We start from the raw sequence: 20,761 nt of genomic DNA, 5'->3' as shown, positions 1-20,761 counted from the left end.
ATATTTTTATTATATATAGTACATACATTATAAAATGTACCAACATATAATTTTAGTAAGATAAATACAAAATAAGTATGTTTAAAATTTTTAAAAATTGTATGAATTGCACAAAACTTTTAGTTCTTGCTAATAGTGTTCATTAACTATGATGTTCTGGTTGCTTAATCTTGTTAATTATGATGGCTTTATACCGGCTGTAATTAATATCTCAAGACATCATACTCTATACTTAGGTGAGGTTTAGCATTGATGATAGGTGTAAGTCCATAATTTCAGTTAGTCTTCTGGATAAGTTTTGGGGTTTTCTTGGCTGACTTTTCTTAAAAGTTGGATTGGATCATCATCATTTTTACTTTCTAATGTGGGTGAAGAAAAAAAGCTCATGCTGAGCGTAAAAATGTCAACTCTCATTTTCTTGTTCATGGATGCTTATCATTATCTTCAAAATACAATGTGCTTTTTGCAGAAGGCCTTAAGACACATCAGTTTTTTCAGTCTTAGCACACTTGAAATTAAATAACACAATTCATAAACCCACTGCATGAGTAAACTGCAGTCCATTCTAATGCTCTGAGAGCAAACACACCAGTGCTGGTCCACTGTTTTGTGGTTTGGAGACTCCACTCTCAGGTTGCCTTCAGAGCTGCAAGGGACGTTACCACATGAGGGATCGAGTGACAGGCTGAATATTGAATGGTAGTACAAAGTAATTTCTTATTTATTTCTTTTTAAATGTAAATAGAAGTTCTTATACTTTCCTCACATGACCAATGGCATCATCTTATGTATCACTCGGGATGTGGGTACTGTATTTGAGAGACAACAGGTCTAGAGTGATGGTTCTCAAACTTTTTTTTTTTTTTTTTTTTGAGACAGAGCCTATATCTGTCGCCCAGGCTGGAGTGCAGTGGTGCGATCTCGACTCACGGCAACCTCCGCCTCCCGGTTTCACTCCATTCTCCTGCCGGGTAGCTGGGACTACAGACGCCCACCACAACGCCCGGCTAATTTTTTGTGTCTTTGGTAGAGACGGGGTTTCACCGGGTTAGCCAGGATGTTCTCGATCTCCTGATCTCGTGATCTGCCCGCCTCGGCCTCCCAAAGTGCTGGGATTACAGGCGTGAGCCACTGCGCCCGGCCAGGTTCTCAAACTTTTATTTGCAGTTTTCTTTCACTGGCTCTCAGGAGGGCATCCTAGAATCTGCATTTTAACAAACATTCTTGGTATTTCTAATGCAGATGATTTGTCCTAGGAATCTCTGAGATGAGCATGACTGCCTGGAACCAATATTTTTTTGGACACGTAGAGGGCCTTTCTCTGTATGATTGAGAGCTTGGTCCTGGAAATTCTACTACCCGGTTGCTGTGAAGGATTGGAGTACCTCTTGCACTAGGATTGAGCCAGGACTGGAACCCGGCAGTCAGGCTAGCAGGAACTGCCAGTGCCTGCTCAAACTGTGAGGCTGATGAAGTATCAGAGGCCAAAAGTCCCAGGGCAGCAACTCCTTCTGAGAGGGAAGGCATATAATGACTGCAGATCTCTGTTTGTTCCTGTGACAGCAGAGCACAGTTCCTATGAGTAACTGAGAATCAACATTGTTTAGATATGGTGCTTCACTTTATCTATTGAAACCCAGGAAATAGGGAGAGCTCATTCCAAATGAATACTATCCCTGGATACACCTTGAAAAAGGATTTAGAACAGAGAGGCAATAACGATCCTCTTCATTGTCATCTTTATCATGATCTTCATGATCATCATTAATATTTTCATAACACCCTTGACAGTTTGCAAAGGACTTTCTTTAAACTTACAAGGTAAATATTTACTCTTTCTTTTTAAGGATGAGGAAACTGAGGCTCAGAGAGTTCATGTAAACCAGTCCTAGATCACATGCATAATCACTGATGAGGCTGGAATCCTAATCAAATATCTACAACCTAGCACTCTTTGCTCCATATCTGCCTGAAAATCAGAAAGACTAATTTTCACAAAAGATAGTTTTCCTTTTTAGCCAGCATTGCCTAAGGGAAAATCTGGTAGTTTTGCCTGGTAGAGACAAACCAGTAGGTACACAAAGTGATGATAGCAAATGCCAGCAAATGCAAGATTCTTCTAGCAGTAATCTTGAAACAATGATAAGGACATTATCAAAAGAGTTCAAAGTGCTTTTGTGTTGTTTTCAAAATAGGTTTCACTGTTATCCACACTTTGGCAATGATTTTTCTTTTATGTCAAAGGATAGTTCCTCCTCTTACCATTGCTGGCTTTCATAAATTTTATTGCTCTTGATATTTGCTCACACTGTTCTTAATGACCATGCTTTGCTTATTGACACTAGGAGGGTGACTGCCATCTGTACAGCACTATCAGAACTGCACAGAAATCTTCGTTTTATGCTTGCTCTGTTGTGCTACTATTTGGTGGGGGGGAAGAAAGAAACAAGAACAAAGCAAGTAATAGTGAGAAAAAGTGAGGGTAACAGGTTTTTGTTCAATGGTGAGTGTAGATTAGAAGGTGTCTTGTCATTCAATTATTGAAACACCATGGATCCCATCTATTCTGGGTTGTTCCAGTGCAATTATATACGATACTGACCACATTCTAGTCACACACACACACACACACACACACACACACACACAGAGAGAGAAAGCATGCATAACAAGATGTTAACACTTGGTAATCTATGTGAGGGGCATTTGCATGCTCACTGTTCTTTCCATTTTTCTTTAGGTTTGAAACTTTTTAAAATAAAAAAACAAACTTTTAAAACAGAATTACAAAATAAAACATAACAACAAACTGGAAAAATATTTGCAACAGAAATGATACAAAAATTGCTAAGATTCTTAAATACAAAGTATACTTGCCAAAACAACAACAACAACAACAACCCAACACTTGATATAGACAGAAGGGCGTCAACAGACCACTCACAGAGATAGAAATGCAAGTAAGGAGTAAGCATGTGCAAAGTGTTTAATGCCGCTGGTAACTGATGAAACACAAATAAAAAAAAAATGTTTCATCTTACAGATAAACCAGAGAAATGCAAATCAAACAATGTATTACTATTTTTTCTTCAAAAATAAGCAAAACAAATTAATTTAAACCACTGTAATACTCATTGCTGATGAAGGTACAGCAACTGGGCATACTTTTATCCTTCTGGTGGAAGTGTAAATTAGCACACAGTTCTTTCTTCATTCAGTTTATTATTTTGTTGATATATAATAGTCGTATATATTTTCTTTTTTTTTTTTTTTGAGATGGAGTCTTGCTCTGTCGCCCAGGCTGGCGTGCAGTGGTGCAATCTTGGCTCACTGCAAGCTCCGCCTCCCAGGTTCACGCCATTCTCCTGCCTCAGCCTCCCGTGTAGCTGGGACTACAGGCGCCCGCCACCGCACCCGGCTAATTTTTTGTATTTTTAGTAGAGCTGGGGTTTCACCGTGTTAGCCAGGATGGTCTCGATCTCCTGACCTCGTGATCCTCCCGTCTCGGCCTCCCAAAGCGCTGGGATTACAGGCGTGAGCCACTGTGCCCAGCCACAATAGTTGTATATATTTTCAAGGTACATGTGATAATTTGATACATTCTTATAATGTGTAAAGATCAAACCAGGGTAATTGGATTTTCCATCACCTTAAATACTAATTTTTTCTTTAAGCTAGAAACATGCAAATTATCTTCTAGGCATTTTGAAATGTACAGTAGAGTCGAGTTAACTATAGTCACCCTACTGATCTGTAAAACCTAGGTTTTATTTCTTCTCTCTAACTGTATGTTATGCCCATTAATCAGCTTCTCTTCAACACCGCTTGTCCCTCTCCTGCCCTCTGGTAACCACCAATCTACTCTCTATATTCATGAGATCCACTTTTTTTTTTTTTTAAGCTCACACATGTGAGAACATGAGCTATATTTGTCTTTGTTTATACTTGACTTATTTCACTCAACATAATGACCTCTAGTTCGATCCATGTTGCTATGAGTGATATGATTCCTTTGTTTCTTAAGGTTAAATAATATTCCATTGTGTATATATACCACGTTTTCTTTATCCATTCATCCATTGATGGGCGCTTAGGTTGATTCCAAGTTTTGTTTATTGCATAAACAAATAATGCTGCAATAAACATGGGAATGGAAACCTCTCTTCAATATATTGATTTCCTTTCTTTTGGATATATACCCAGTAGTGTGATGGCTGGGTCTTATGGTAGTTCTATTTTTAGTTTTTTGAGGCACCTCCATACTGTTTTCCATAGTGGGTATACTTTACTGAATTCATTAATCAGTTCTAACAGTTTTTGGTGGTGTCTTTAGGTTTTTCTAAATATGAGATCATGTTGTCTGTGAACAAAGCTAATTTGACTTCTTCCTTTCCAATTTGGATGCCTTTATTTCTTTCTCTTGCCTAATTGCTCTGGTCAGGATTTCCAGTATTATATGGAATAAACGTTGTGAAAGTGGGCATCCTTGTCTTATTCCAGATCCTAGAGGAAAGGCATCCAGTTTCTCCCTGTTCAGTATGATGTTGGCTATGAGTTTGTCATATATGGCCTTTACTATTTTCAGGTATATTCCGTCTATACCCAGTTTGCTGAAGGCTTTTTTTTTTTTTTTTTTTTTTTTTTTTTTTTTTTATCATGAAGGGATACTATGGTTTGTTTGGCTCCACCAAGTTTCATGTTGAAAGTTGATCCCCAACGTTAGAGGTGGAACCTGATGGAAGGTGTTTGGATTGTGGAGCTGGATCCCTCATGAAGGGATTGGTGCCATTCTCATGGGAGTGAGTGAATTCTACTCTTAGTCTCCATGGGAACTGATTGTTGAAAAGAGACAGGCACCTCTTCCTCTGTCTTGCTGCTTCTCTCACCATGTGATCTCTATGTACTGTCTCCCCTTACCTTCTACCATGAATGGAAGCAGCCTGAAGCCCTGACCAGAAGCAGATGCTAGCACTATGTTTCTTTTATAGCCTGCAGAAGCATGAGCCGAATAAATCTGTTTTTTAAAAAATTACCCAGCCTCAGGTATTCCTTTATAGCAACACAAACAGAATAAGACAAGGGATGTTGAATTTTATCAGATGTCTTTTAGCATCTATTGGAATGATATACTTGGGTGCTCCAGTGTTGGGTACATAGACAGTTATAATTGTTCTATCTACTTGCTGAATTGACTCCTTTAATGATATAATGACCTTCTTTGACTCTTTTCACAGTCTTTGACTTGTAGTCCATTTTATCTATGTATAATTACTCCTCTTTTGGAGTTTCCAGTTGCATGGAATATCAACTCCATGTCTTTACTTTCAGTCCGTGTCTTTGTAGTTGAGGTGGGTTTCTTGCAGGCAGCATATAGTTGGGTATTGTTTCTTTTATCCATTCAGCCGCACTGTGTTTTAATTGAAGAACTAAATCCATTTACATTCAGTCTTATTATTCCTAAGTAAAGACTTACTATTACCATTTTGTTGCTTGTTTTCTGGTTGTTTTATAAATTCTCTCTTCCTTTCTTACTGTCTTTCATTGTGGTTAGATTATTTTTCTCTGGTAGTATGTTTTAATTCATTGCTTTTTAATTTATTTTTAATTACTTAATTTATTTTTTTGTTGCCCAGGCTGGAGTGCAGTGTTGCAGTCTCAGCTCACTGCAACCTCCGCCTCCCAGGTTCAGGCAATTCTCCTGCCTCAGCCTGCCAAGTGGCTGGGATTATAGGCGCCTGCCACCATGCCTGGCTAATTTTTGTATTTTTAGTAGAGACAGGGTTTCATCACGTTGACCAGGCTGGTCTCAAACTCCTGACCTCAAGTGATTTGCCCACCTCAGCCTCCCAAAGTGCTGGGATGACAGGCACGAGCCACCATGCCTGGTCTGAGCCACCATGCCCAGCCCATTGCTTTTTATTTCTAATGTATCTATTATAGTTTTTTGCATTGTGGTTCCCATGAAGCTTATGAAAACATCTTCTAGATACGAGTTATTTTAAAGAGATAATGTTATCTGAGATCACTAAAAAATAATAGAAACAAAAAAAGTTTAAAAACTCTACAATTTAAGTCCAGCCCCCATACATTTTGACTTTTTTTTGTCTCACCTTACATAGTTTTATATTGCCTATCTTTTAACAGGTTGTGTAGCTATTACTGTTTTTAATAGATTTATCTTATAGGCTTCATACTTGAGTTTGAGTAGGTGGTACACCACAGAGTATTAGTGTATTCTGAGGTTGTTTATGTACTTAATTTTACCAGTGAGTTTTTTACCTTCCAGTGTTTTCTCTTTGCACATTAGTGATTTTTTTCTTTCAGATTGAGTAACTCTCTTTAGCATTTGATGTAACATGGGTCTGGTGATGGTGAATTCGCTCAGCTTTTGTCCGTCTTGGAAAGACTTTATCTTAGCATATTTGAAGGATACCTCTGATGGATACAGTGTTCTTCGATAGCAGTTTTTTTCTTTCAGCACTTTGAAAATGTTTTCACACTCTCTCGGCTTATATAGTTTCCATTGAAAAGTCCTTTGCCAGATGAACTGGACCTCTTTTATGTGCTATTTGCTTCTTTTCTCTTGCTGTTTTCAGGATCTTCTCTTTGTCCTTGACCTTTGAGAGTTTTATTAGTATATTTTGGGATGGTCTTATTTGGGTTGAATCTATCTGATGTTCTCTGCCCTTCCTGTACCTGGATATTTATGTCTTTCTAAAGTTTTCAAAAGTTTTCTGTTATTGTTTCTTTAAATAAGCTTTCTACCCTTTACTCTTCTTCAACTCTCTCTTGAACATCAATAATTTTTAGATTTGGTCTTCTGAGGGAATTTTCTGTATCTTGTAGGTGATCTTCATTCCTTTTTATATTTTTCTTCTCTGACTGTGTGTTCTCAAATAGCCTGTCCTCAAGCTCACTGATTCTTCTGCTTTATCCATTCTGCTGTTGAGAGTCTCTACTGAATTTTTTAGTTCAGCATATGTATTTCAAGATTTCTGTTTGGTTTTATTTTTATTATTTCAATCTCTGTTAAATTTCTTTGATAAATTTCTTAATTGATTTTCTGTGTTATCTTGGTGATCACTGAGTTTCCTTGTAATTGCTATTTTGTTCTTGGTCAGTGAGCTCGCATATCAACATCTCATTAAGGTCAGTCACTGGTTCCTTGCTTTGTTCATTTTGGGGAAGTCATGGTTCCTTGTTTGCTGTTGTTGTGGCTGTATGTCTGTTTCTTTGCATTAAAGGATTAGTTATTTGTTCCAGTCTTCTCTCTCTGACTTGTTTTGGTTTTAATGGATATTTTGCTTTTTTCTTTGTAATTTGTATCTCCCTCCCCGCCCCCACTAGGTTGCTGTCTCCTTTTTGGCACTAGATGGCACCTTAAGCCCAGGTTTGCGTCGAATCTAATAAAGGATCAGAGTGCTGCCTCTCCCAAATGGAAGAGGTCCCAAAGGGGATATTCTGGCAATGTGGGTCACCTGGCCAAGGGTTTGTGCCAAGGGGACCTGTGGAACATATTTCCTACAGCGTGGTACTGCCACTCTGATTTGGTGTCTCCCTTGGCCTAGTTATAGAGCAGAATTTCTAGGGTTGGATGGTTGTCTCACCTCTCCACTTTGTCTCTGGCTGTCCTCAGGGATATTTGTCCCTTCAAGTACTCCTGATACTTCCCATGGGTTGAGGTAGGGACAAGTCTTTTGTCAGGAATCCAAGGTGATAGGGAAGCTGGTTGTCAACCTTGATCTCACTTTTTCTAGTGAAGAAATCATGAGTTGAGGGAAATATTTTCACATGCTGGGTGCAAGGCAGATTGTGGAGAGGGGAGTCACGGATATGGAAATCTGAGTTCCTTTCCATCTGCTTGGAGTTTTTTCACTTCTCCATGGCCCCGGGAACTGTTTCATCCTCATCTTTGGGTTCTGGGTTATTGCTGGTAATAATCTCGGTAATGTATGTTTGTTTTTAGTTTTCTGTTGTGAGAGCATGAAGCCAGCTTGCTTCTATGCTGCCATTTTGGAACTGGAAGACAGCATGAAGTTCTTAAAAGCAATTTTTCAATATATATGAAAAAATTTAAATTATTATTTTGGGCCGAATGTGGTGCTTCATGCCTGTAATCTCAGCACTTTGGGAGGCTGAGGTGGGAGGCTTACTTGAGTCCAGGTGTTTGAGACCAGCCTGGGCAACATAGTGAAACCCCATCTCTACAAAAAATTTTTTAAAATTTGCTGAGTGTCGTGGCATGTGCCTATAGTCTGAGACAGGAGACTGAGACATGAGACTGAGACAGGAGAGTTGCCTGAGCCTAGGATATTGAGGCTGCAGTGAGCCATGATTGTGTCACTGCACTCCAGCCTGGGTGACAGAGTGAGATGTTGTTTCAATAAATAAATATGTTTTAATTTAGTAATTGTAGCTCTAAGAATTATCTTAGGAAATAGGGAAAGATATACATTAATGTCTGTATAAGTATGTTCATTTTAGCATTGTACCTAAAGCAATAACTTTGGATATACCTTAAGTATCAACAGTAAAAGAATGATTAAATTCATTTTAACACATCTATATGTATGTTATGTAGCTATTAAAACTGATATTGAAGAAATTTTAATGACATGGAAAATTTCTCACAGCATATGCTGAGGGAGAAAAAAGCAGGGTACAAAATTATATCTCAATTCAATTACCAGTATCTAAATTCACTTCTAAACACATCATCCATGGAAGTAAAAGGATTTAAGAAATACACCAAGATACTTTCACTTCTGGGAAGGTGGTGACATACTGTGTTTTATGCCTCCTGCTAAGTACAACTAAAAACTCTGGACATTATATGTAAAACAAACTTTAAAAGACTCTGCAAGACGGAGAGAAGGCAGACCAGCTGAGGGTCTTGAGACACAAGGAACAGCATGGTAGTGAGTGTCCTGGGTTTTCCTTTTGCCTCATATAGCCCATAGCAAACATATATAATTTTTCTTCCCTCCAAATAATTTCCTTTAACAGGAAATTCTTGCAAGACAGGTCTCAGGCAACAAATTCTCTTAGTTTTTATTTGTCTCAAGACATCTTTATTTCCCCTTCACTTTTGAAGGATCGTTTTACAGGTTAGTGGGTTTTACTTTCCACATTTTAAATATTTCAATTCATTCTCTTCTTGCGTAGTTCCTTAAAAAAAAAAAGTTCAGTATAATTATTATCAATAGGTAAGGTGTTTTTTTCTCCCTGACTTCTTGCAAGATTTTCTTTGTCTTTGGTTTTTCATAGTTTAAATATGATATGTATAGGTGTAGGGTTTTGTTTTGTTTTGTTTTGTGCATTTATCCTGGTCAGTGTTCTCTGAAATTCCTGAATCTGTAGTTTGGTGTCTGTCATCAATTTTGGAAAATTCTCAGCCATTATTACTCAAATATTTCTTTGGTTCTTTTGTCCGTTCTTTTTCTTGTATTCCTATAATGAGTATGTCACACTGTTTGTAGCTGAATATTCTGTACTGTTCGTTCATTCTTTTTTCCTCTCTGCGTTTCACTTTGAGGAGTTTATATTGACATTTCAAGATCACTGATTTTGTTTCATTGGCCATATTCAATATATTGATAAGCCTATGAAAGACATTCTTCACTTTTTTTTTTTTTTTTTTTTTTTTTGAGACGGAGTCTCGTTCTGTCACCCAGGCTGGAGTGCAGTGGCCGGATCTCAGCTCACTGCAAACTCCGCCTCCCGGGTTTACGCCATTCTCCCGCCTCAGCCTCCCGAGTAGCTGGGACTACAGGCGCCCGCCACCTCGCCTGGCTAGTTTTTTGTATTTTTTTAGTAGAGACGGGGTTTCACCGTGTTAGCCAGGGTGGTCTCGATCTCCTGACCTTGTGATCCACCCGCCTCGGCCTCCCAAAGTGCTGGGATTAAAGGCTTGAGCCACCGCGCCTGGCCCATTCTTCACTTCTTAAAACAATGCTTTTTATTTCTAGCATTTTCTCTTGATTATTTCTTAAAGTTTAAATCGCTCTGCTTACATTACCTATCTTGTCTTGCATGTTGTACACTTTTTTCATTAGTGCCCTTAGCCTGTTAATCAGAGTTATTTTAAAGTTCTGGTCTGATAATTCCAAAATCTCTGGCACAGCTGAATCTGGTTCTGATATTTGCTTTGTCTCTTCAGACTGTTTTTTTCTTTCCTTTTAGCATGCCTCATCATTTTTTATTGAAGCCTATATACCATCATTACATCATTGGGTAATAGCATTTAAGATAAATAGGCCTTCAGTGTGAGGGTTTATGTTTATCTGACTAGGAGTTACACTGTTTGCTATTAACTGTTGGCATCTGAGCATTCCCTCTAGTATCTTTGTTTTTTTTGTTTTTTTGGTTTTTTTTGAGACAGAGTCTTGCTCTGTCCCCTAGGCTGGAGTGCAGTGGCGCAATCTTGGCTCACTGCAAGCTCTCCCGGGTTCACGCCATTCTCCTGCCTCAGCCTCCTCCTGAGTAGCTGGGATTACAGGCGCTCACCACTGCGCCTGGCTAATTTTTTGTATTTTTAGTAGAGATGGGGTTTCACTGTGGTCTCGAACCTCCTGACCTTGTGATGCGCCCGCCTCGGCCTCCCAAAGCAGTATCTTTGTTTTATCACCCTTTTGTCTCCTGTTTTGTCTTTGGGTTTCCCTAGAAACCCCTTCTTAAAAAGAGTCTAAACTTTGCTGTCTTTCATCTATAATCTTCTGTTATCAGGGGCTCTGTAAATGTGGTGGTAAGGGGTGTGTAGAAGGAAGCATTCTATACTCCTATAATTAGGTCTCAGTCTTTTGGTGAGTCTTTGCCCTGGGCTGTTACCTTGACAAGTTTTTCTTAGCATTTCCTCCCCTTTAGTGAGATAGGAAGGCTAGAGTGGGTGGAAGTTGTCTAATTGCCCTTCCTCAGGTCAGATAAGGCTTTGGTAAGACAGTTTCCTTGAGAGCTTGCCTTCGTTACAGAGAATAGACCGAAGAACAGAGCTCCCCGGGAATATTCCAAAATGGCTATTTCCTTCTCCCGCTGCTGGAAGCAGGAGCAGATTCTCTGATCTTCACAGTGAGAACACGTTGGGGCTCTTGGAGGTAAAACTTACAACAGTATGGGACCCTCTAAGATTCTCCTCCCTGCCCCCAAGAATTTTTAACTCTCAAGCTAGTCCACACTGAGCCTCGAGAAATGTGTCGATTAAAGCTTAAGTGGTCTTGTCAGTGCAGGTTCCAACAGCTGACTTCTCTCAGGCTTCTGCTCCCTGCAAGCTATGATGCTTTATACTACTCCTCTCTCCAGCTTTCAGGACAGCAGTTTACCCTGTGATCTCAATGCTCTGATAGATAGAAGAAGAGTTGTTTTTGGTTCATTCAGCTTTTTTCTTGTTGTGAGAATAGGAATGACAACTTCCAAGCTTATTACATGTTGGAGTGAAACTAGAACTCCATTAGTTGCTTTTTAATGATAATTTTGCAAAAGTGGGTATCACAATAGAATCAAGTTATTGAGTTGTATTGAGTTATTGGTGGGTGAGTTTTGTTAGTAATAATTATATTGATAATCTTAAAGATCTTGAACTTGCTTTCAAATTAAAAATTTTAAGGCATAACATACCACACAAATACTCATTCTTACAATTTTATTTTTTTTTATATTGCACTCCCATGGAACTATGCACTGCTTAATAAGGAAAATGTTTAACCACCTTTGATATTTAAATCTTTACAACTATATAAAATAGCAGAGATTTCAAGAATATAAGTATTAACCACTTAGGGACCATCATTTTGCATATATTTAACATTGGCTCTCCTGTAATTTGATTTTATTAAACAAAATACAACATTATGTATTTTCTTTTACCAAGAATGTTTTATAGTACAGTAATTCTTTCAGTTGTTAATCATATAAACTCAGCCAGAAATAGAGCTTTTTATTCATGCTATAATGGTCTTTATCAGACTTGGAAATTCTTATGCTTAATAAAACGACTACAGTTTTACAGTGGCAAAAAAGATAAAGATTAGTTTAATTTATTGTAATTACCGATAGAATATTTCCTATAAAATATGAGCTTAATTAGGAAGCATTGTTTTAAAATTATAATTTGAGAAGCTTTTAAGATAGCAAATTTGATTTTAAATTCCATTTCTTTTTACTTAGGTTACTTCCGACTGTAATTGATCAGAAATCATTTATTTTCCCTCAGGAATCTGAGGGTAAACTTTGGCGATCCCAAAGACAGCACAGTTCATCTCTGCATGTCTTTCCAAGAGCAAAGGTAGGTATAGAGAAATTCATAGAGTCAGAAAGTAGTTTAGTGATTGCCAGGGGCTGGGAGGAGCAGAGACTAGAAGTGACTTTTAATGGGTATGAAGTTTCTTTGGGGGATGATTAACATATTCTAGAATTATATTGTGGTGATGATTGCACTACTCTGTGAATATAGTAAACACCATTGAATTATATACTTTAAAAATGTGAATTTTGTGGTATATTAATTACATCTTGATGAAGCTGTTAAAAACTTTTTAAAAAAGAGTAAAGTAAGAAATTTGCTTTGTGTTCTAAGTTAGAAAACATAATGAATGTATAGGTCTGTTTCTAGAATTTCATTTTATAGTTGTTTCAGGTATGTTCATGGCATAGTCAATTTCTACAACAAAAGAGCTTTCTTCAGAAGAAAATAAATCGAGACATAATGCCTTCACATTTTTTAATAGAGCGAGGTGGCAAGGAATAGAGCTCAATACGTTTCTGACTTTGCCTCCATTGAGTGTTCTCTCAATTTTGTATCTGTTTTGTCCCTGTCTTAGTTCAGGCTGCTGTAACAGAATACTGTGAACTGGGTGGCTTAAACAACAGAATTCTATTTCTTACAGCTCTGGAGGCTGGAATTCAAAGGTCAAGGTGCCGGCAGATCCGGTGTCTGGTGAGGTCTTTCTTCCTAGTTTGCAGACAGCCTTCTTCATTTGTTTCTTCACATGGGAGAGAGAGAAAACCAGCAAGCTCTTGTGTGTCTTTTTATAAGGGCATTGATCTCATTCATTAGGGCTCTACCCTCATGAGCTAATTATCTCCCAAAAATCTCACCTGTTAACACCATTACACTGGGTTAGGATTTCAACATATGGGTTTTGGTGGGCGGGGGGAGGCGGGGCACAAACATTCAGTCCATAGCACACCCTGACTTAAAAGTAATACTAGCTCACCTCTTTTGGGTAGCAGGAACTGTTTTCAGTACTTTGAAAATACTAACTTGTTTGAACTTCAGAACAACCCTAGAAGGAGGTGTTATTATCATTATTATTAAGATAGAGTTTCACTCTTGTCACCCAGGCTGGAGTGCAATAGCGTGATCTCGACTCACTGCAACCTCCGTCTCTCAGGTTCAAGCAATTCTTTGCCTCAGCCTCCCCAGTAGCTGGGATTACAGGCACCCGCCACCACGCCTGGCTAATTTTTGTATTTTTAGTAGAAATGGGATTTCACCATCTTGGCCGGGCTGGTCTTGAACTCCCAACCTCATGATCCACCTGCCTCGGCCTCCCAAAGTGCTGGGATTACAGGCATGAGCCACCGCGTGTGGCCAGTTGTATGACTTTTTACATGTCTATCTTCCCACTAGATTATAAGCTTAATGAGGGCAGTACCTGTATCAGTTTGTTCATTGTTATATTATGCCTAGGGTGTGGGCCATGGGCTCTTGACCTCCTAAAAGTTTGCTGAAAATCACTAACATGAGGCAGATTGATTAGTAGGAGAAAAGGCATACGAGTTTATTTAACATGTATACACAGGAGCCTTCAGTATGAAGACCCAACATCCCAATAAGTTACAGAAGCTTATGTATCATCTTGGGGTTGCAGAAAGAATGGGGGCTTAGGGCATGGCCAAAACCAGGTTATGTTTATAAATCAGGTTCAGTGGCAAAACAGGTTATAAGAGGGAGAAAGGAAGAGGCTTGGCTAGCAAAGACGGCCTTGTGTATAGATGCAGCCTCGCTCAGACAGAATAGATGGCAAATGTTTCTTTTCAGTCATTTAAAGGTATCAGACTCAGTCTCTCCCAGATCCAGGAAATGACTGGAAAGGGGAGCCTTGGCAGCACTGGTGGAGATTCTTTACAGAAGCAAAATTTCTCCACAAAAGACAGCTTTGCAATACCACTTCTGTTTGCTGGCCCTGTGGCAACTATTTCAAAATATGTCAGAGATATATATTTTGGGGTAAAATATTTGTATTTCCTTCACAGAGGATTCTGCATCAATGTTTGTTGAATGGATAAATGAAACCACCACAGTGATCTCTAAGAGTGTGCTCATCTCCATGTAAAATATCAGTTCAGGCTCCTGTGAACTCCCAAAGCCCTACCTCTGTCCTTGCACTTGTTACACTGGGTCTGTCAGCCACTCTCTGAGGAGTGCTTACTGTGTGCCCACAATTATTAGAGGCTGAATAAGACAGATCAGATCCCTGACATCAGAGAGCTTATATTCTAGTGGGGAAAGATAGACCATCAATAAGATAATACCAAATAATGATAAAAGCTCTGATAAAAATAAAACAGAATGCTGTGATAAAGGGAGCTTAAATTTCTCATCTTCTTTACTGTTAAATCACTTCTTCAGTCATTTTTTTTACTTGTTTGGCCAAGAATCTCAGGAGGTCCACAGATGGTCCCCAAGACCAGAGATTAGATGGAGGTCTCTGATTTATAAGAACAATGAAATAAGATGTATGAAATTAGGCTAATTTAGAATGTATAATTGCTATTATTGTTCTGGGAAAAAAACAACAAAACTATGACCAGAAATTTATTTGCCCCAAAGAACTCTGAATCCTGACTAATGTTCATGAAGATGCACTGTGTTCTTTTAGATGCTATGAGGATGGGTGAGCTTCTCTTAAAAAGGAGCATGGGCTATTTCCCACCCTGACTTTGCCTCCAGAGCCTGGATTACTATTGTTGTTGTATTTCTAATATCTGCGACATCTGCTTAAAAATGCATATCCTCTGACATTAAAAAGAGCCCTAATTTTGCACTGTAAAGTCAAAGACAAACAATGCTGTCTTGCCAGCTGTTACACATGCCCACTACACCACCATAAAAGCTTGTATTATTAAGTAGTTTTGAAATCCAACTGGGATGTTACTACCTTTAATTGCCCACTTCCAACCTTTTAAACCAGGTGAAACCCCAGTCACTTCTTTAAGCTCTCTCTCCCCAAAAGTGGATAGCTGTTTTGAAATTCATACCAAAAGCTTATATGACAAACAGTTAGGAGTTGCTCAATTGTAATTAAGAATCGTAATTTGAAATTGTTTATTAAGCCTCTTTTAATTTGAAAAAGCATACTCAGAAACATTTACAATTTAAAACAGAAGCGTTACACTAATCTTTCACTTTCTGAGGTTTTCTCTTGAAAAAAATCGAATCAGCGAGTAGCATTGGAATATAAAGTCTAATTTTCAGAATTTGCAGATAACTGGGCGAAATCAATATGGGCTCCATTTTTGCTTATTAAAATACTAATTTTTAATTTTTTCCTCCAAATGTATCAGTAATACATGCTTGTTGTTGTGACAAACATAATATGAAGATGTAAAGGCAAAGCCAGTTGTTTAACCCGCACCCTCTACCAAACTACCCAATCCCATGAGGCAACCAGTGTTAACAGTGGGTTTATTTGTCCACTCATTCCCCTTTGTAATAGTGTATATACAGTACAAGTACATATGCAGATATGTAGGATTTGAGTTGGTTATGAATTTTTTTGCTTTTACTGAAACAACATTTTGAGCCATGCAAATAAAAACCATTTTTGTTCATAAACGCTATATATGAAGTTATGTTCATACAATTATTTGCATAAAATATATGCTATTTTATGTTTATAAAATAGGATAGAAATGTAATACGGTGTGATATTTCTGAGTTTTTTTTCTATTGACTATCCATGACAACAGAAGAGGGAAAGTGGGACCCTATAGGTTCTGGGGTTGAGTCTAAGGAGCCCAAAGTAAGTGGGAAATATCTTTGATAGCTCATGCTTTGGCATATAAATTATAGCAGTTTTTAACTCCATTTCATTATATATCCATTTTTGTTTCAATGTAAAAGTAATGGATTTTACTTCAAAATATTTAGATAAAACTCATGCCCCAAATAATATATCTCGTTTATTATGTTCCTGTCACACTACCACATACTCCCAGTAGTGCCCCAATTTGAGATGTAGAGGATTGTACAGCATCAGTATATTCATTTACCAAACATTTTCAAATTTTTATTTATTTCATTTATTTTATTTTTATTTTTGTGAGTACATAGTAGGTGTACATATGTATGGGGAACATGAGCTATTCTGGTATAGGCTTGCAACGCATGATAATCACATCAGGGTAAATGGGGTAGCCATCACCTCAAGCTTGCATTTATTCCTTGTGTTACAAACAATCCAGTTGTACTCTTTAGTTATTTTTAATGTACAATAAATTGTTACTGACTATAGTTGCTCTGTCGTACTATCAAATACTAGTTCTTATTCATTCTTTCTATTTTTTTGTACCCATTAACCATCCTTCCTTCCCCACTAACCCACACTACCCTTCCCAGACTCTAGTAATCATCCTTCTACTTTCCATCTTCATGAGTTCAACTATTTTAATTTTTAGCTCCCACAAATAAATAAGAACATGTGAATCCTGTCCTTGCTTGCCTGGCTTATTTCACTTGACATAATGAAGTCCATTTCCATCCCTGTTGTTGTAAATGACAAGATCTCATTCTTTCTTGTGGCTGAATAGTACTTCACTGTGTATATGTACCACTTTTTCTTTATCCATTCATCTGGGCTTTTTGTTTGCTTGTTTGTTTTTTAACTTTTAAGTTCAAGGGTGCATGTGCGGATTTGTTACATAGGTAAACTTGTGTCATGGGGATTTGTTGTGCAGATTATTTCATCACCCAGGTATTAAGCCTAGTACCCATTAGTTATTTTTCCTGATCCTCTCCCTCCTTCCACCCTCCTCCCTCCAATAGGACCCAGTGTATGTTGTTCCTCTCTATGTGTCCATGTGTTCTTATCACTTAGCTCCCACTTATAAATGAGAACATGTGGTATTTTCTGTTCCCACATTAGCTTGCTAAGGATAATGGCCTCCAGCTCCATCCATGTCCCTGCAAAGTACATGGCCTCATTCCTTTTTATGGCTGTATAGTATTCCATAGTGTATATGTACCACATTTTCTTTATCCAGTCTATTATTGATGGATATTTGGGTTGATTCTGTGTCTTTGCTACTGTGAATAGTGCTACAGTGAACATGTATGTGCATGTATCTTTGTAATAGAATGATTTATATTCCTTTGGGCATATACCCAGTAGTGGGATTGCTGGGTCAAATGGTATTTCAGGTTCTAGATCTTTGAGGAATTGCCACACTGTCTTCCACAATGGTTGGACTAATTTACATTCCCACCAACAGTGTAAAAGCATTCCTATTTCTCTGCAATCTCACCAGCATCTGTTGTTTCTTGACTTTTAAATAATCACCATTCTGACTGGTGTGAGATGGTGTCTCATTGTGGTTTTGATTTGCATTCCTCTAATAATCAGTGATGTTGACCTTTTTTTCATGTGATCATTGGCCACATGTGTGTCGTCTTCTGAAAAGTGTCCATTCATGTCCTTTGCCCACTTTTTAATGTTTTTTTTTTTTTCTCAGAAATTTGTTTAAGTTCCTTACAGATGCATGCTTTGTCGGTTACATAGTTTGCAAAAATTTTCTCCCATTCTGTAAGTTGTCTGTTTATTTTGTTGATAGTTTCTTTTGCTGTTCTGGAGCTCTTTAATTTAATTAGATCCCATTTTTCAATTTTTGTTGACAAAAATTTTGTTGCAGTTGCTTTTCTCATCTTTGTCATGAAATCTGTGCCCATGCCTATGTCCTGAATGGTATTGCCTAGGTTTTCTTCCAGCGTTTTTATAAGTTTGGAGTTTCACATTTAAGTCTTTAATCCATCTTGAGTTAATGTTTGTGTGTGGTGTAAGGAAAGGGTCCAGTTTCAATCTTCTGCATATGGCTAACCAGTTATTCCAGCATCATTTATTGAACAGGGAATTCTTTCCCTATTGCTTTTTTTTTGGTCAGTTTGTCAAAGATCAGAGTTGTAGGTGTACAGTCTTATTTCTGGGTTCTCCATTCTGTTCTGTTGGTCTATTTGTCTGTTTTTATACCAGTACCATGCTGTTTTGGTTACTATAGCTTTGTAGTATAATTTGAAATCGGGTAATGTGATTCTTCCAGTTTTATTCTCTTTGCTCAGGATAGCTTTGGCTTTTCTGGCTCTTTTGTGGTTCCATATAAATTTTAGGATTGTTTCTTCTAGTTTTATGAAGAATGTCATTGGTACTTCAATAGGGATTACATTGAATCTGTAGATTGCTTTGGGTAGTATGGATATTTTGACAACATTGATTCTTCCAATCCATGAACATGGAATATCTTTCCTTTTTTTGATATCCTTTTCAATTTCTTCCATTAATGTTTTGTAGTATTCATTGTAGAGATTTTTCACATCTTTTGTTAATTCCTGGATATTTAATTTTATTTGTAGCTATTGTAAATGGGATTACTGTCTTGATTTCTTTTTCACATGGTATGCTGTTGGCTTATAGAAATGCTACTGATGATTGCATGCTTATTTTGAATCCTGCAACTTTACTGAACATGTTTATTAGTTCTAGTAGTTTCTTGGTGGAGTCTTTCGGTTTTTCTGAATATAAGATCATATCACCTGCAAACAAGGATAATTTGACTTCTTCCTTTCCAATTTGGATGCCCTTTATTTCTTTCTCTTTTCTGATTGCTCTAGCCAGGACTTCACATTACATTCTATGTTGAATAACAGTGGTGAAAGTGGGCATCCTTGTCATGTTCCCAAACTTCGGAGAAAGGCTTTCAGTTTTCCCCATTCAGTATGATACTAGCTGTGGGTCTATCATATATGGCTTTTATTTATTTAGTTAGTTGTTTATTTATTTATTGAGATGGAGTCTTGTTCTGTCACCCAGGCTGGAGTACAGTGGTGCGATTTGGGCTCACTGTCACCTCTGCTTCCCGGGTTCAAGTGATTCTCCTGCCTCAGCCTCCCAAGTAGCTGGGATTAGATGCAGGCCACCATACCCGGCTAATTTTTTTTGTATTTTTAGTAGAAATGGGGTTTCACCGTGTTGGTCAGGCTGGTCTCAAACTCCTGATCTCAAATGATCCGCCCACCTTGGTCTCCCAAAGTGCTGGGATTACAGGTGTGAGTCACTGTGCCCGGCCTATATATGTCTTTTATTATGTTGAAATATGTTCCTTCTGTCGCCACTTTCCTGAAGGTTTTTCTTGTGAAGGGATGTTGAATTTTATCAGATACTTTTTCAGCACCAGTTGAAATGATCATATGGTTTTGTCCTCTATTCTGTTGATATGAGGTATCACATTGATTGATTTGCATATGTTGAACCCTCCTTCCATTTCTGGGGTAAATCCCACTGGTCATGATGAATTATCTTCTTAATGTGTTGTTGAATTCAATTTGCTAGTGTTTTTTTTTTTTTTTTTTTGAGATTTTTGCATCAATATTCATCAGGGATATTGGCCCATAGTTTTTTCTCCTTTTAATGTGTTTTTCTGGCTTTGTTATCAGGGTAATACCGGCCTTGTAGAATGAGTTTGGAAGTATTTCCTCTTCTGTTTATTGGAATGGTTTGAATAGAATTGGTGTTAGTTCTTTTTTAAATATGTGGTACAATTCAACAGTGAGGTCATCGGGTGCTGGGCTTTTCTTTGCTGGAAGATGTTTTATTATGGGTTCAGTCTCACTACTTGTTATTGGTTTGTTTAGATTTTGGATTTCTTCATGGTTCAGACATAGTAGGATGTATGTATCTAGGAATTTATACATTTCTTTTGAATTTTCCAAAAATCTGAAATAATTCCTCATAGTAGCCATTAATGATCTTTCGAATTTCTGCAGTATTGATTGTATTGATTGTATTAGCTCCTTTTTCATCTCTGATTTTATTTATTTGGGTCTTCTTTTTTTTTCTTAGTCTGGTTAAAGGTTTGTCAATTTATCTTTTCAATTTTGTTTCATTGATCTTTTGTACTTTATTTCATTTATTTCTGGGCTCTGATCTTTTATTATTTCTTTCTTCCTGCTAATTTTGGGTGGTTTTCTCTTGATTTTTAAGTTCTTTTTTTTTTTTTTTTTTTTGAGACGGAGTCTCGCTCCTGTTCAGCCCAGGCTGGAGTGGCAGGTGGCCGGATCTCAGCTACAGCTGCAAGCCTACGCCTAAACGGGTTTACGCCATTCTCGCTGCCTCAGCCTCCGAGTAGCTGGGACTAGCAGGCCGCCCACCACCTGCGCTAGTTTTTTTTGTATTTTTGAGTAGAGAACGGTTCACCCCGTGTTATCGGACCCAGGATGGTCCTCGATCTCCCTGAGCCTCGTGATCTGCCCGTCTTGGCCTCCCAAAGTGCTGGGATTACAGGCTTGAGCCACCGCGCCCAGCCGATTTTCTAGTTCTTTAAGATGCATTGTTAGGTTATTTATTTGAAGTTTTCCTTTTTCTGGATGTAGTTGCTTATAGCTAGCTATAAACTTCCCTCTTAGCATTGCCTTCACTGTATCCCACAGGTTTTGGTATGTTGTTGTGTTTCCATTATCTTGTGTTTCAAGAAATTTTTCAGTTTTGTTAATTTCTTC

General features: G+C 37.9%; 1 protein-coding gene across 7 annotated transcripts in view; it reads left to right on the top strand.

Moving 5' to 3' along the window:
- The window catches only part of IQCH (IQ motif containing H), a 255,954-nt gene that overhangs the window by 18,353 nt on the left and 216,840 nt on the right, over positions 1-20,761 (top strand). For all 7 annotated transcript variants that reach the window (XM_017851107.1, XM_017851105.1, XM_017851104.1 and 4 more), the window contains exon 4: positions 12,160-12,277. In XM_017851107.1, coding sequence (XP_017706596.1) covers positions 12,160-12,277 — 118 coding nt within the window. The remainder of the gene's footprint in view (positions 1-12,159; positions 12,278-20,761) is intronic.

This window comes from Rhinopithecus bieti, unplaced genomic scaffold, assembly GCF_001698545.2.
Source record: "Rhinopithecus bieti isolate Rb0 unplaced genomic scaffold, ASM169854v2 scaffold_31548, whole genome shotgun sequence".
NCBI lineage: Eukaryota > Metazoa > Chordata > Mammalia > Primates > Cercopithecidae > Rhinopithecus > Rhinopithecus bieti.
Note: the sequence above shows the minus strand (reverse complement) of the source record. Positions and strands in the feature narration are given on the sequence as shown.